This window comes from Gymnoscopelus braueri, assembly GCF_963280865.1.
Source record: "Gymnoscopelus braueri genome assembly, chromosome: 7".
NCBI classification, from domain to species: domain Eukaryota; kingdom Metazoa; phylum Chordata; class Actinopteri; order Myctophiformes; family Myctophidae; genus Gymnoscopelus; species Gymnoscopelus braueri.
This window is the reverse complement of record NC_137608.1, coordinates 30,255,992-30,270,778: the sequence shown is the minus strand read 5'-3', so window position 1 is coordinate 30,270,778 and position 14,787 is coordinate 30,255,992. Positions and strand designations below refer to the sequence as shown.

General features: G+C 41.7%; 1 protein-coding gene across 7 annotated transcripts in view; it reads right to left on the bottom strand.

Moving 5' to 3' along the window:
* Window positions 1–14,787, bottom strand: part of LOC308087887 (membrane-associated phosphatidylinositol transfer protein 2-like) — a 55,602-nt gene that overhangs the window by 8,010 nt on the left and 32,805 nt on the right. For 5 of the 7 annotated variants that reach the window (XM_080432109.1, XM_080432110.1, XM_080432108.1 and 2 more), the window contains 13 exons: window positions 14,411–14,506; window positions 11,778–11,882; window positions 11,613–11,677; window positions 9,592–9,836; window positions 9,175–9,364; window positions 8,070–8,189; window positions 7,742–7,956; window positions 7,427–7,602; window positions 7,145–7,315; window positions 4,188–4,352; window positions 1,936–2,244; window positions 1,129–1,277; window positions 827–943 (listed from right to left, as the gene is read on the bottom strand). In XM_080432109.1, coding sequence (XP_080288235.1) covers window positions 827–943; window positions 1,129–1,277; window positions 1,936–2,244; window positions 4,188–4,352; window positions 7,145–7,315; window positions 7,427–7,602; window positions 7,742–7,956; window positions 8,070–8,189; window positions 9,175–9,364; window positions 9,592–9,836; window positions 11,613–11,677; window positions 11,778–11,882; window positions 14,411–14,506 — 2,123 coding nt within the window. Of the gene's footprint in view, window positions 1–826; window positions 944–1,128; window positions 1,278–1,935; window positions 2,245–4,187; window positions 4,353–5,800; window positions 5,954–7,144; window positions 7,316–7,426; window positions 7,603–7,741; window positions 7,957–8,069; window positions 8,190–9,174; window positions 9,365–9,591; window positions 9,837–11,612; window positions 11,678–11,777; window positions 11,883–14,410; window positions 14,507–14,787 lie in introns of all 7 variants that reach the window. The other 2 variants (XM_080432114.1, XM_080432113.1) reach the window with 2 other exon arrangements.

The following is a 14,787-nucleotide window of genomic DNA, read 5'->3' as shown; positions in this document are numbered from 1 at the left end:
TGGGTGGAAACCTTGCATGTCCAAAAACAAAGCCATTACATTTCAGGATATTCAAAGAATGATCTGTGTTCCAGTGGATCCTATGTAGTAATTACTTGGTCACAAGTTCTTATTAATACTTTTCATTGATTCAATATTCATAAAACCCACAGACAGACTTAACCACTTTTATTTTATTTTGGACATTTCATTATAGGCATTGCCGGGGCATGTCGCTATGTGATGCGTTGTCAGTTTGTAGATCAGCAATTTTTGCTACTTTTGTGCAATATTGCCATATGACAAAGTATAAAATAGGACATTCATTTATGAAAAAATATAAAAAGACAAAACAAGGTTTCTGCCTGACAGCGACGCTATATGTATGTGCAGAATTGAACATAATAATAATAATAATGAATTGCATTTTTATAGCGCTTTTCCAAGTGCTCAAAGCGCTTTACAATGGTTCATTCATTCATACAGGTGGGGGACATTGGGAGGTGGAGCGGCGAACAGTTGACGCCAGCGTCCCCACTTTTCCCACATTCACACACCAATGGTGGCAAGCGAGCGCCGACCGAATCATTGGAGGCAATGTAGGGTTCAGTGTCTTGCCCAGGGACACTTCGACATGTGGTCAGGAGGAGCCGGGATTCGAACCGCCGACCCACGGATCATTGGACGACCTGCTCTACCTCCTGAGCCACAGCCGCCCAACAAACAACATTTCTACTAATTTTGTCTCGCAGACCAAACGATCACCATGCAGCAGAAGTATAAACATTGAGGCCATTATTGCAGTGCTGCAGTAATATACACTTTTTTAGATCTTCCCCTTACTAACCCTGATCTTCACGTGGGTCCTCTTCCGGAGCCACTTCTCTCGGGGTTTGGACGGAGTGAATTCTGAGACCTCTTTGCCATCCAGCTCAAGAATGCTGGAGTTCTCATGTCTCATTACCTGCAGGAGATGTTCAGATTAAATCATACACCACTGATTTCCAAGAGGTGTGACCACCAACAAGTCACAAATAAGCAGTGTTAATTTAACTATGAGAAAACGTACCCAAATGAAAAGGGTCCATTTTCACACTCAGAGTTAAATTAACAGGATTTTACAGCGCAGGTATTATGCACTGGACGCACCTGTCTCAGCAGGAAAGACACCACATCAGTGGACTCCCAATAAGATGCGTGGAACAGGTGAGGGAGTGCCACGGTTGGGAAAGCCTGCAGAGCATCAGGGCAGTAGAGGGCAAAGTCCATTCGCTTAGTGCCCCACCAACGTGCTGCAACTGCAAGCGGATTAGAGGGCACACACGTGAGAACGAAGCTGGGAGAGCTGCTGTGAGGAGCATGAAGTGAGGGACGGATGCGACACACCCTTGATTCTCAACCACCTTAAAGTTAAGGTTGTTTTTCCACCTTAAACCACAATCACCACAGATCCCAGAAGTTCTGCAGCTAGAGAAAAGGCAAGTCATTAGTCGATCGTTATTTGCCAACATAACCAAGCATGAGAGGGAAAAATATGCTTGTTACCGTTAGAATGCCATTGAGAACCACTATTTCAATGTATTTATTGATGTTAATGGTGACAAACCAGCATTATTATTTTTGTTAGTATGCTCTTAAAAGAAGATGGAATGCAGATTTGAAAAGAAATGTCTGTCAGGGGAACAAGAAGATCCATTAGGCCTATATAGTTGAAGACACCTTCAACTTTGTCAGAGGAAGAGGATAAAATCTTGAACACTACATTATTAAACAGAATGTAAAGGACCCATTGCAAAAGAAGTGAAGGCGATAACTATAAGCAGAGACACATTTTGGAGAAAATAAGCCATACAAGACATAGATTTTTATATAATATGAACAGTACAAGAGGGCGGTGGGAAGAGGAAATTGTAGCCTCAGACCAAGTTAGTTAAGTTCCCTCCCTTAGAAGAGTACCTTGGTCCACTTCAGCCTGGGAGTCCAATGACACTAGGTCAGATCCAGTTGACAGGCACCTCTCAAACTGGTGAGAACGTCTAAGACCTTCACTAATAGCCTCCGCTTCAGGCTCCAGCTCTGCCAATGGATCGTCTCCAAGATCTAGCTCTGGAGATTCAGGGGCCTCGACAGACTTTGCTTTTCTACGGGACTTAGGAGGGCTTCTCAGGAAGAATTTGCTTTGGGATGACAGGGCAAGTTGGGATGACAGGGCAAGTTGGGATAAAAGGCTGCTCATTTTGGACTGGTTAATTTGGGATGATTGTGCTATGGGAAAGAAAACAAAAGATACAAACCATATGATTCATAAATGGTGGTAAAAATGACCAAGTTATGACAGTGACAAACAGTTTGAAAAATATGCTATTATACAGTATTTCTGCTTTCAATCAATAAAACAAACAGCTGCTACTAGTGTTCAGAGATGAACTTCAGAGCTGTAAAGGATGGGGAAGAGTATGCTGGTAGAGTGTATAAATATGATATTTTGAAACACTATGGTAAGAGATGTAAAATAGCAACGAAAGCAGTGACTTTGGAAAGACAGTCTCACATCAAACACAACTGGTCTTTTGGGCGGACATTTGTGATAGGGAGTGGACGATGCAGTCAAGCAGGTTTACATGCATTACAAACATTAGATAAATGCAGGACTTGTTCATTGCATTTACATTGAGACAGTGGGTAAGAGTTACAGACATTGAGAGAAAAGTGAATCTAAGCTCAAGTCCTCTTCATTACAATGTCTTGACACTTGCAATTAAATACTGTGTATGTGTAACCATCTGCATTCGAACCTGGGTCTCCGTCAAAGGAAACCAAACAACCCCCCCCACCCCGCACTTGGTCAAAGGGGAACGGTAACCCTCCCACCAGTTGCATAGAATCGTCATGCATTTGCTTAAGATGTTGTAATGGAAAGCCCATTGATCTCTAAATGTTTGCCCTTAGCTACTTAAGTATTCCCTTATGCAAAGGTCCTTAGTAGCCAGTCTCCTCAGAAAATCTTAATTACCAATAGTCTCTTAAAAGCCTCTTAAAAGTTAATTTGAGGAACAGTTTTGTCAACTCATGTCAATGTTTGGCTGTGTCCTTCTAGCTGTCACAGTATATGTTCATAATTCTTCATAACTTTGTCTATGTTTAATATCACAGCAAGATTTTTAGCATTGATTTTGTCAGTTACTTCCTGCCACAACTTCTTCTTGTTCTTGGTCATTATGGCTGTGTTAAATTACTTTGGATAATTAGCTTGCGATTTCCGTATTCTTAGAAGAGAACTACATTCTTATCTTCCGTTAAGTTTGGCTTTCTTTCTCTTTATATCTTTGTTGTCCATTTTGAAGAAGCTAGCTTACACTGTGAATAGTGGTATCGAGCAACATTAACATTAAAAGATGTGAGTGAAGCGTAACCATGGCCTGAATTGAACATGTGCTGTATTATGACAGTAACTACCATGAAAGCCTGAGGCAAGGAGACAACCGAAGAAGATTTATGTAATGCTCCTAAATGAAACACTGAGCTTATGAAATATTTTGCATAAGGGACAAACTTAAGTTTGAAACTTACAGTAGTTTATGCAAACGGGCAGGATTCTTCAGGCATAGTTACTCTGGAACATTCACCCACCTTTGAACCACCACTGGGGAAACCTGATCCCAGACGAGCCCTCGATGTCACAACCTGGGGCCCACGTGGGAAACCAAATATCCATCTTCAGGGAAAGGGGAACCTCCCGGTCAAGGGATATATTAGGCTTCTGGGCTTCACGCAAGGCTACTCTCTGCTAAATAAGACTCATCTGAAGTGAATGTCTCACTATGACTCAGGTGGTAACTGTTGGTAGGCGGAACGCATGGTTGAGTAGCTGGCTAAATAAGTTGCTCCAGAGTAAGTTGTGTGTAGTTGAGAGTGTAGGTTGTGTAGAGTCAGAGAGTTTGGGGTTGAGTGAGAGTTAGTTAAAAAGTGCAATAGAAGAGAGGAGTAAAATAGATAAAGAGGCCAGATTGGACAGCGAACGAGAAATCGAATGAAAGAGATTACACAGCAAAATCCTCAGCGTTATCCTCAGTGTACAAATGTAACCAAATGGACCTACATTTTTTACACTTTCAAAGTTAAAATGACACTCAGGATTTTACAGTGTAGGATCAGCGTTCAGAGTGAAGGCAAGAGAGAGAGATTTTGGTGGTAACAACAACACTTACTGTTGGCTATGTTGGTGGCAGTGTAACTGTCTGCCATTCCTGAGACCTGGCTGGCAATGCTGGCCTCACTGGCCCTCCTTTGGCCCCGGGAGAGGGGGCCCGTTATGGGGGAGGAGGGGTACGAACTGTCCATGAAGACACCACCATGAGACTGAACAACATCCGCTATTGAGCCGAAACAAGGAGATCCCATTAGACAAAGACACAGGTAAGGGGAGCAGACAATGATGAGGGGAAACGGGTTGAGATGCAACAGCAGATGCCATGCTTTCAGAGAGCATGTGAAACCACAAGGTTATACCACCTGGTGGCCAAAGCCAGATGTCTGGAGCAGATTGAGTGTATATGGAAATACGAAGTAGTGAATGAAAACTCATAACTGACTGTTTATAGTTACTTTTTTTCACCTTTTCCCTCTTGTGAATGAGGAAAATGGCACATTTAAGTAATGTAACAGCTGTTCACTTTAGTCGACATGAGGAAAAACTGCTGGAGAGTTCATAATCACATTACCTTTGACCATAATCACAAGATCAGAAGCAAACACATAAGGAGCTGATCGGGGTGTATTGGCAGGGTTAGAACAAGCCTTCACACGTTTCTGACATTATGGAGATTAAGTAGACATACTGAAATCTTGCTTAAAAATCACAGCACAATCACAGATGCTAGCGCCAAATATAAACGAATGACGGCAACAACGAAACGGACCACCACAACAACTAATGGTTCTTACGTTTTCATCACATTTCCATGTTGGGTCGTTACCTTTGACAAATGAGAAGTCATTACACAGAACAGAACTAGCTATGCTCACAGCTGTAGGACTGAATGCTGCAAGAGTATAGCAGCCTTCGGAAAAATGTGACGCCCTCAGATCATTGCTGGAGGTACAGTATATATTCTCAGTTTGCCATAACAACAGCAATGGAAATGCTCAGAGTAAGACGCATGATACATGAAAATCTTCCACTAGATGGTTCCCGGCTCAACTCGGCTCGCTTTGGTACCAGGTGCTTAATTTCCCACATAGTACCCCTTCAATTTAGCAGAGCGCTTAAGAACAATGGTAAATTATCTGGAAACAATCTCTGTTTAATCTCTATACGTCTATAGTCCAACAAAAACAGTTTCTGATAATGTTTTAGGTGACAAATGGGTCATGCAGTTATCAACATTAATCATTTCACATTTACATTGGCTAGCTTAAAAGTTTATTAACAACAATCAGGAGCTTCCATGCAGTTATAGGAGAGTCCGTCATGAAGCAATGCCACTGGTGACGTTCCATCTGAACAATCATTAGTCTGCAGTGTTATCACATCACCTTTTGGTATCGCCTCAGTTTGCTTGGATCCCCAATGAAGGTGATACCAAACAAAGTACCAGGTACCATCCACAACTTTTCCAAGATGGAAAACCGAAAAAAGACAAGTTGAGTTGAGTCGAGTTAAGTACAGTAGAGCTCGCCTGGTAACATGCATTGGAAAAGCCCCAATAGACAAATATGACAAGTGGTGCTGGATGGACACAACATAGAACACACACACACACACATACACACAGTCAATGACACTGAGGATAGATGCAGGTGAAAGGGAGAGGCTACACACACTCCAGAGTGGCGGGTGTGGCTTTGAGGAAACTCTCCTGCCAGTTTAACACAGGTACAGGAATGCAGGTCTCGCTGATGGTCTCCTGACAGCGAAGAGACAGAGGAGGCCCGCTATCGAGTAGAAGATGAGCGTTGCTCTGGACCGTCTCCACTAGAGAGGGAGGCGGAGGGGCAAGAGGCACAGGGGATGGAGATCAAGGGGTTTAGGGCATAGGGGGTCAGGTGTGCAGATATGGGGACAGGAAGCCAAGAGGCAGGAAAAGAAGACAAGGAAGACAGAAACATATGTAGTAATAACAAGGAAAACTGAATGTGAGACAAGAGAGCCGAGTTGAAATCCTGAGGGATATTTTAAGTCTGAGAGTGTACAAATGGAACGGGAAGAGTCAATTTTGGCACTTAAGTGTGTTAATTTAAAATATTGGATATTGCATTATCGCACATTTAAGTGTAAAATTAACATTCAGGTGAAGCACTAGAGGATTAAGGTTTAATATTAGGATTAGGTTTAAGTCACTAAACTGCTAGCTCTTATTCATAATAAGTTCTGCATTAAGTGATTAATGTACCTGAATTTACCTTTAAAACGTTATCAATATTTAAAACTTAATTAGTTACACTTAGTGGACCCGTGGGCATACAACGACAGCTCATTTGATTAAACTATCACAATCTAATAAATCAAAACCAAGGCTTGCAGTCATTACAGATACAGACACTTTTTGTTTCATGATTCTACAGTTTGTTAACCGCCATGCATCTCCTCCTGATGCTCCAAATTAGTCCCTAATTCAGCATATCTACAGTATGTCAACTATGGAAAATAATAACCCAAAAGAAACTGTATCGCCACATTTTCTGTATATATTTACTGTTAAAACATGAAAAGACATAAAAAGGGTAGGCTGAGGCTCTAAGGGTCACTTCACTATGATGAGAAGTACAAACAGTAACCAGCAGTGGGACTATGGACACATTTAGATGAATACATTGCTTCACAAAATTTGAAAAATGCATTATTTTTCTTTGTGGGAAGGCTTTTCCATGTGTGAAGGAAAGACCAACAAACAGCAATGGTAACAGGTTTTGCCTAATGCATGCATCCATGGGAAACAGGACAGCGAAGCAGAATCTAGAGTTTCTAGTTGTTGTGGTCTAAAGTTACCAATGATAAAAGAAAAACAACAGTATAAATGCATGTATTAGGCATTTATGTCTGTGCAACACATCCACGTCGTGTATAAGTTAAACTTTCTTGTCATTCCTAATGAAGTGCGTTAATGTATTGGTTTGAGTGGGTCCTGTATCCGGTACATTAAACATTTTAGTAGAAAGGACTCACCCAGTAGAGCTGAGTTGCCGTCTCCCAGGGGAAAACGCTGGTAGCGAGGCACATTGAAAGGTGGTAGGAGGTGAAACTTCTTCTCCAAGAGGGGCTCCAGACGAGAGGCTGAGGGGTCAGCAGGGTGGAACAGGTTATACACCTGTTGGCAGGCCGGTCGCAGCAGGGCCACTAGGGGGAGACACAGAACCAAAAGCCATGGGAGTGGACAGAAAAGACACTGTGGAGAAGGTTTCTGAGCTATAAACAAAATATTCAAGAACTAATTCGTAGTTGACTTACCATCCAACACTGGAATGACAGTTTTCCGCAAGGCCAGTACCAAGCCCAGGGGAGAGCCGAACAAGAAGAAGTCGGACACCTCAAAGTCAAACTTCCCCAGGACACCTCCCTCCAGCATGGTGCTACTGCTGGACCTGCGTGACGTGGAGTCGTTCCGCAGAACGCTGGAGTGCAAGCTGGAAGGACAGCCAGGACATCAAATTCACATCTCCTTGTGTATAACCTTCCTAATTTATCTGTCCCTCAAACAAAATGAATTGAATCAGTGTAACAGTATGTAAACACCCGTTTAGACCTGCCCCTCAACACACTCACCTGGTTAGGAAGGCCTGGTGCTGTTTTATGGTGTCCAGTTCATAGGTGGAAGAGTCGCTTCTCTTGCGGGGCAGTTGCCGCCTGCCGTCGTCGCTTACACTGGAGCGCGGGATGTCAATGTTACTGCGGCTGAGGTGGCGGCTGCCCTCAAGGTTTGGAGAGGACGATCCGTGGCCACTATTGATGATGATGCCAGGAGAGAGAAGGTCCTGGTCCTTCAGGGGTGAAGAAAGGAACATTTAAGATGTTATTGTTTTGTTTTCTACTTTCTTTTGTACCAGTGAATAAGAAGTTGGGTGTTCAGAACACAGCATGGTTTGTCGCTTACCTGCGCACTCACAATGCTGCCCCTACGGCTGCTGTTTTGGCTCTCACTCACTGTCTGGTTGCTGCTGCACAGCGCGTCAAACCCTAGGATTCCTCCCACACAGTCGCCAATGAGGCACACCTACAGAGGTAAAGACTTCCTAAATGGCCAAACACTAGTACAGTAAAAGACACAAACCAATGAATAACCTAAAAGCAATCTCTGGGAATAACTACTTCTATTACTACTACTAATAACAGAGATGGTAAAATTGAATTGAATTGATGGTTTGATACCGTATCTTACGTGAGATTTGGGCCTCTAGATTGAGAGTGGTTAACTGGCAGCTACAGTACTTGTGGTTGTGTCTGTAATATTCTGCTGAGAATGTGTAATTTTGACTAATGACAGCCATATCTAACCTAACCAGCAAAAACACATTATGGTCCTCTTCCCCCTTTATTTTGAGAACTGTGTAGACTTATAGGGTACACAGACAGATCGGGTACACAGACAGATAATGAAATGGAAGTAAAAGTCAGTGTTCTTGTGGTTGGTTGATCTTTTTCATTAGGCCCATTGTTTTAAGCCATTAGCATAAACTGTACCAGTTCTGTGGCAAAACCAGACAAACCTACTGCCATAGCTTTGAAAACCAATCCTGATACCGTCCTAATATGAAAGACCGGCCTAAGGTCTTGGTTCTGCAATGCAGTTAGTTAATGTTTCCACCCAGTTCTAGCCCCTACATTGAATTTAGATGTCACCAGACGTATATGTAGGCAGAGATTTCTGTCTGTCTGACTACACGCGGGACTACCAGTTCAGCTGCTGTGTGACAGATTTGTGACCCCATCAATTGCGATGCTGATAACCATTTACCAAACTCAAACTAGAGGCCTCATAGACTCAGCGGTCAGACTGTAATTATGTTAACATTTGCAAACTTAGAAAAATGTGCTCCTCAGAGCACAGGGCTCTGCCAGGCCAGGTAGGAGAAAGTCAAGCGGAGACAATAAATCCACCAACACACTAACTACAGTAATTGCAACACGAGACACCAGTCTAACGTAGACAGGTTATTAAGAGTCCACCAGTGTGGATACATCACAGGGCAGTACCTCACCTGGCCAGAAAATGCTTCTCCATTCAGCGACCTTATGAAGTCCGCATACACCTGGTTGGCTCGGACGATGACTGTAGCCACGGCCTCCTGGTACTGTGGAGCGGAGGTGGCCAGAAGAGGTAGCGCTGCTAGAGGGATGTGGTCCTGACTATTGGACAGACAGCCCACATCATAGCTGTATGGGCTGAGGCTGCACAACATGAACAAAGAGAATACATTTCTACTTAATAATAATTACTATAATAATGATAATAATATAAATTGTATAAAACGTATATACGGATTGTAGCACACTAGGTTCAAACAATAATACAAGTAAATAAATCCATCAATCAATAAATCAAATCAATAAGTACAAGCCGCCAGTTTTCAGCCAATCGTGTGTGTGTGTGTGTGTGTGTGTGTGTGTGTCATTACTTTGACACCAGGGAGAAGGCTTCGGCACATATTGCAGGACAGGGCACCAGGCGGAGGGCGATCCTTCCCAGAGCAGTAGGGTAGTGAACCTGCATGACGGTGTCAAACGCTGTGCTGATGGTGTTCACATCAGCCTGCTTACTGTTCTGATCCCCTCCTCCTGTATCCAGGATGTTACCTCCATGGAGAACCAAGATCAGCACATGAATCTTGGAGGGCTGCAAACACTGCTGGGAGGAACCATCCTGACAACAGGTAAATTAAGGAGGTGTTGGTTGATGGGCTTGCTTCAAACAGGGCTATAGCATTAACCACTTTAACCCTGGCATCCTTATAGGCAAACATTAAAAATAGGGCTCAAGTGAAGCTATAAAACCAAAACATGCTCATTACAGCTACATTTATGGTTACATGCTCACTGAAAGACAAAAAAGAAAAGAAAAACACACAAGGCAAACGCTTGTAAGACCTCTTTGTGCGTGCGTGCGTGTGCGTGTGTGTGTGTATACTTTTCATGGCTACTCCTGATTAGGGATGGGCATCATTAGGATTTTATCGATTCAGATTTTGCTTATCAATTACGTTCTTATCGATTACCTGTTTGGGTTCCATATTGGTCAAAAACAAAAGGTGTTCAAATGCTTAGATAATAAAAATATATAATAAATATATAAGCAATAACTGAAGTATATAATACATCATTTACCATTACCAGAACAAGCTTGGTATATTATTACCTAAGATAGAGCTAATGCTGAAACATTGTCCTGAAAATACTGTTGCTTAAATTGACCCAACACAATTGTCCCTCTAATTTTACAACAATAATTGTCAAAATTAATGAATGGTACTTTCAATCTATGATAATACAATGGAAAACAGTAGCAGTTAAAGCTTGTTGTATGCTTTTATCTATAGGAAAATACTAGACCCTTAAATGATTAGGAATTTATCAATTTCAGTTTTGATTCCTTCATTTTTATGGGTACCCAGCAATTTGGTTGGGTTCCTAACTGGAACCTAATTTCGATACCCAACCCTACTCCTCCTGATAATTTAAACTTCCTCTGCAGGTGTCCAACTGTTCACAGTATGATATCATGAGGAAATGGTGATTTGCAACACCTGCTGTAGTGAATATAAATCATTAGCCATTCTAGTCTATCCAGTATGCCTGTTCCACTGTCATTTTTGCGACTGGAGCATGGTACAATAGCACAGAGCCAACCATTATTGCACCTGGGCAACTATTTCATCAAGCAAACGGAAATGACAATACTTCCCATAGACAAATGGATACATTACCATATTCACATTAAATAGGGGGACACAATGTGCAGTTTTGCAATATTTTACCCAAAACTCCACATTTTTTTACAGACTGCACGGTACACTCCACGTCACAGCTACAAGTACAAGGGAATTTCACACGGGGAGGTGAGGTTTGAGGAGCAGATGGGTTGGACTAGGGCAGAGCAGGGCAGAGCAGGGCAGGGCAATTAGCACTGGGTCTGTTAAAGGGGTCTATGTGGAGCTACTTGCAATGGGCCAGGAAGTTTACTTACTGACTGGTGTCTGGTTACGGTGATGGTGGGAATAGTGGAGCTATCGGCTTGGCCGCTAACAGAGCCACGCATCTGAACACAAGAGGACAGAGATGCTGAGGGAGAGAGGCTGGTCTCCAATCCCCCTGTCTAATAGTCTCATGCAGTTTCCTGATCTGGACAATCTAAATTTAACGTAGTCTTGCACTTGCGTTTTTACTGCCTTACTGTGAGAGATATCTTTCTAATACATATTTTCTCAGCTGTGTTAAATAATAAGGAACCTTAAATTGACCTTAAATATAAATAAGTACATAAAGGGAACTAAATTTAAAAAGTTGTAGGGTCCTAAAAGTCAGGGTTTACCCATTGTCTCTCTGAAGGCTTTGAGAAAAACCCAGAGACACTGCGCAACTCCGTCCAATCATTTAAGTTGAGCTGAAAAGACCCTGTTGGTTAGAACTGCATGACACTTACTTCATCTAGTCTTTCCTCACTGGCTGCTCTTTCATAATCCACTGCCATTTCCGTATACAGCTCACCTGCAAAGACAAACACATTCAGAGACAAAGGCTGATATCATGTAAAGCCTAGTCCACAATGACCTCCCATCATTATGGAACACTTGTGTTTTGTCATTACCAGATGTTCCCTCGCCGTCCACAGCCTCTATCTTGTCCATGAGGTCATTGGAATTCCACTTGGCTATCTCTTTGGGAAAGACTTCCTCGTTGTCTGAGAAGTCTTCTGCGAACGGGAACACAAGACATACCAGATCATGAGCCATTGAAAATTAACTGTAATTAATGCAATTATCTGACTGGGTACACAGTAAGAACCCTGTGTTCATTTAACTCTAAGAGTGTACAAATGTAACCAGGTCCATTTTGTTACATTTGTACACTCTTGGAGTTTACAAATGGATAAACAAACACTGAGGATTATAAGGTGTATTGGGCAGTGTTCTCTGCAGCAGGTAACCTGAATACTGTTAATAATAATAATGATACATTTTATTTGTAACGCACTTTATATTTGAAACAAATCTCAAAGTGCTACAGGTTAAAAACCAAAAAAAAATGTTAAGATATACTGCATTATATATTGTAAAATGAAAAAGTTCTCTCAATAGAAATTCTTAAGCAACCCAGCTGCATTGGATGGTGGTGTGGTGTCCACAGACATTTCTGTGAAGTTAAGCAATTTCCTATGGAATATATGTTGTCTGCTCAAAAGCCAACATGATCTCCAACTCGCACAACAGTTACATCAAATGAAAAAGAAGGGATTAAATATGACTTGTTTATTCCATTCTATTCCCAACTATCTACTGTAACCCTTTGTGGTTCACATGCTTTTTAAAGATGAACAGATATTTATTTTAATCCCTCAGTGCCAAGTCTCACAGGCGAATATACAACAGTATATTACAAGACAGAGGAAAAGGATAAAGAATAATAAATATGAATTCCAATTCATCAGTATTATTTGCCATAAATCTTATTAATAATCTCAGGGGAAAAAACATCTATCCTAAGAGTATCTCCACAGGGGGATATTCATTTATTTTTATGAACAGAATATTATTTACAATATCTATGCTTATATTCTGATTCATGCACACAAAAGTAAAAAGCATGACTAGCAGCCATTTATTCAAATCGATCTGTTATAAAAGGAAATGTTGAGAATTTTAAAGGCTTAATCTTTTTTAATAATTAACCCTCTTTGTGGTTTATGGCCAATGTCTATTTCTCTGAAATGTGGCCACCAGTTTACTCGCCATTACAGTGCTTATTTACAAGTTTTCATAAGCAGACTTTAAAAGTAATGAAAACTTAACTGAATTTAAGCATATACCAGCGTCATCAACTTTCAAGGGAATGTGTCTTAAAGAACAGAATGTTTTGTGTAAAACTATTACTCATCACTAGAACCACAACACCGTAAATTCCTCAGAATTCATTTATCCATTTGTAACTCTGAGTTCAATAAAAACTCAGTATTTTACGGTGTACTTATCCACCTCATCTGTATCAATAATCTAGTCTTAAGCTCCCAACAGAATGTGACCCTACAGGTTGTTGCTGTAATCCTCAGTCATACATTGGGACAAGCTAAACACAAAGTAATAAGATGCCTCTAAATCCTTATCTTATGGATGGATAATGTAAAAGGTCAACAACAACGAGCCAGAGCTTTTGAGTGTTTATCAAAGGCAACCTGTGCTACATGATCATATCTTATGATTGTTTATTAACACTTGCTGCCTTCCGTCTATTTGCCAAGACACATAATAGTGTGGTCCCTTGGTCTTCACTGTACAGCAAGTCACTGAACCAGGGTCCTTTTTCTACAGTAGGGGCTTTGTACATTTACTGTGTTCAGTTGGTGGAGTTATTTTCACTGTTGGAAGGATGCTACATGGAACAGTTATAAAACAACTCAGAGGGGTGCTTATCCAACATTAATGGTTATAATGACCTGTAACATGGTAAAGTGATATGGTAGGGGTATATTGATGTAGTTAAATGATTATTGTGAATGTCTGAATGAAGAGATGTTAAAGTCATGTACTGTAAAATGTTATACATCCATTTCAATCCACGTGGGTATAAATGCTGGAATATACAACAAAATAAATGAGACCATTAATCCTGCTGAATTAATTTGCAGTCATTCATAATGTCACATGCACAGTTTTATTACAGTTCAAAGAGATGAAAGCTTAAAGTGTCATGTGTACAACTAGCATCAGCATCATGTTAACAAATAACAGAAGTATGCATGATTTTATTACTGCTTTAGCATCATAACCAAGAGGTATGTGAAATCATCCTTCAAAGGGCACATTTTGCGGATTGACATCTAGCCCGGTTATATAATAAATAACTAAAATGACACAGTCTCAGCACTTTCTAGTATCCACACATACGGTGTGTGGTAGGTAGGTTAAGGTAGCATAAGCAGTGGAGGAGGATGTTGGTCAGACAGGGCTTTCAGGACAAAGTCACCCGGCCTGCGTCCTCTCCGAGGCTCATCCAGGACAGAGCCCACGTGCCACATCACACCCACCTTAGTTCAACTGCAGGCCCAAAGAATGATGGGTCTCTGGGTAGCTTAAGAAATGATCTGTATTAAAGAGATGCATGCAGAGTCAGGGGGGAGAAGGGAGCAGGCAGGTCTTGGTGGGGAGACGGAAACACGTGAAGATGTGTGATGATCAAACTATGCCACCGCTAACACTCTAGTGCACATATCAAAATGGACGTTACCATAAGCGTCAAAGAACTCCTCGTCCGTGCTGTCCTCAGAGTCTCTCGCTATGCTCTGCATCCTCCACTCCGAGATGCTGTGACGCGAAGGGCTCGCTGACGCACATGAAGACAGGAGCATAAAGAATTGCAGTTATTTCGAGAATGTTCTAAAAAAGAAAGCCAGTTAATTTGGGACATGGGCATCTGTCTTCCACACACACACACACACACACACACACACACACACACACACACACACACACACACACACACACACACACACACACACACACACACACACACACACACACACACACACACCACACACACACCACACACACACACACACACACACACACACACACACACACACACACACACACACACACCTTTCA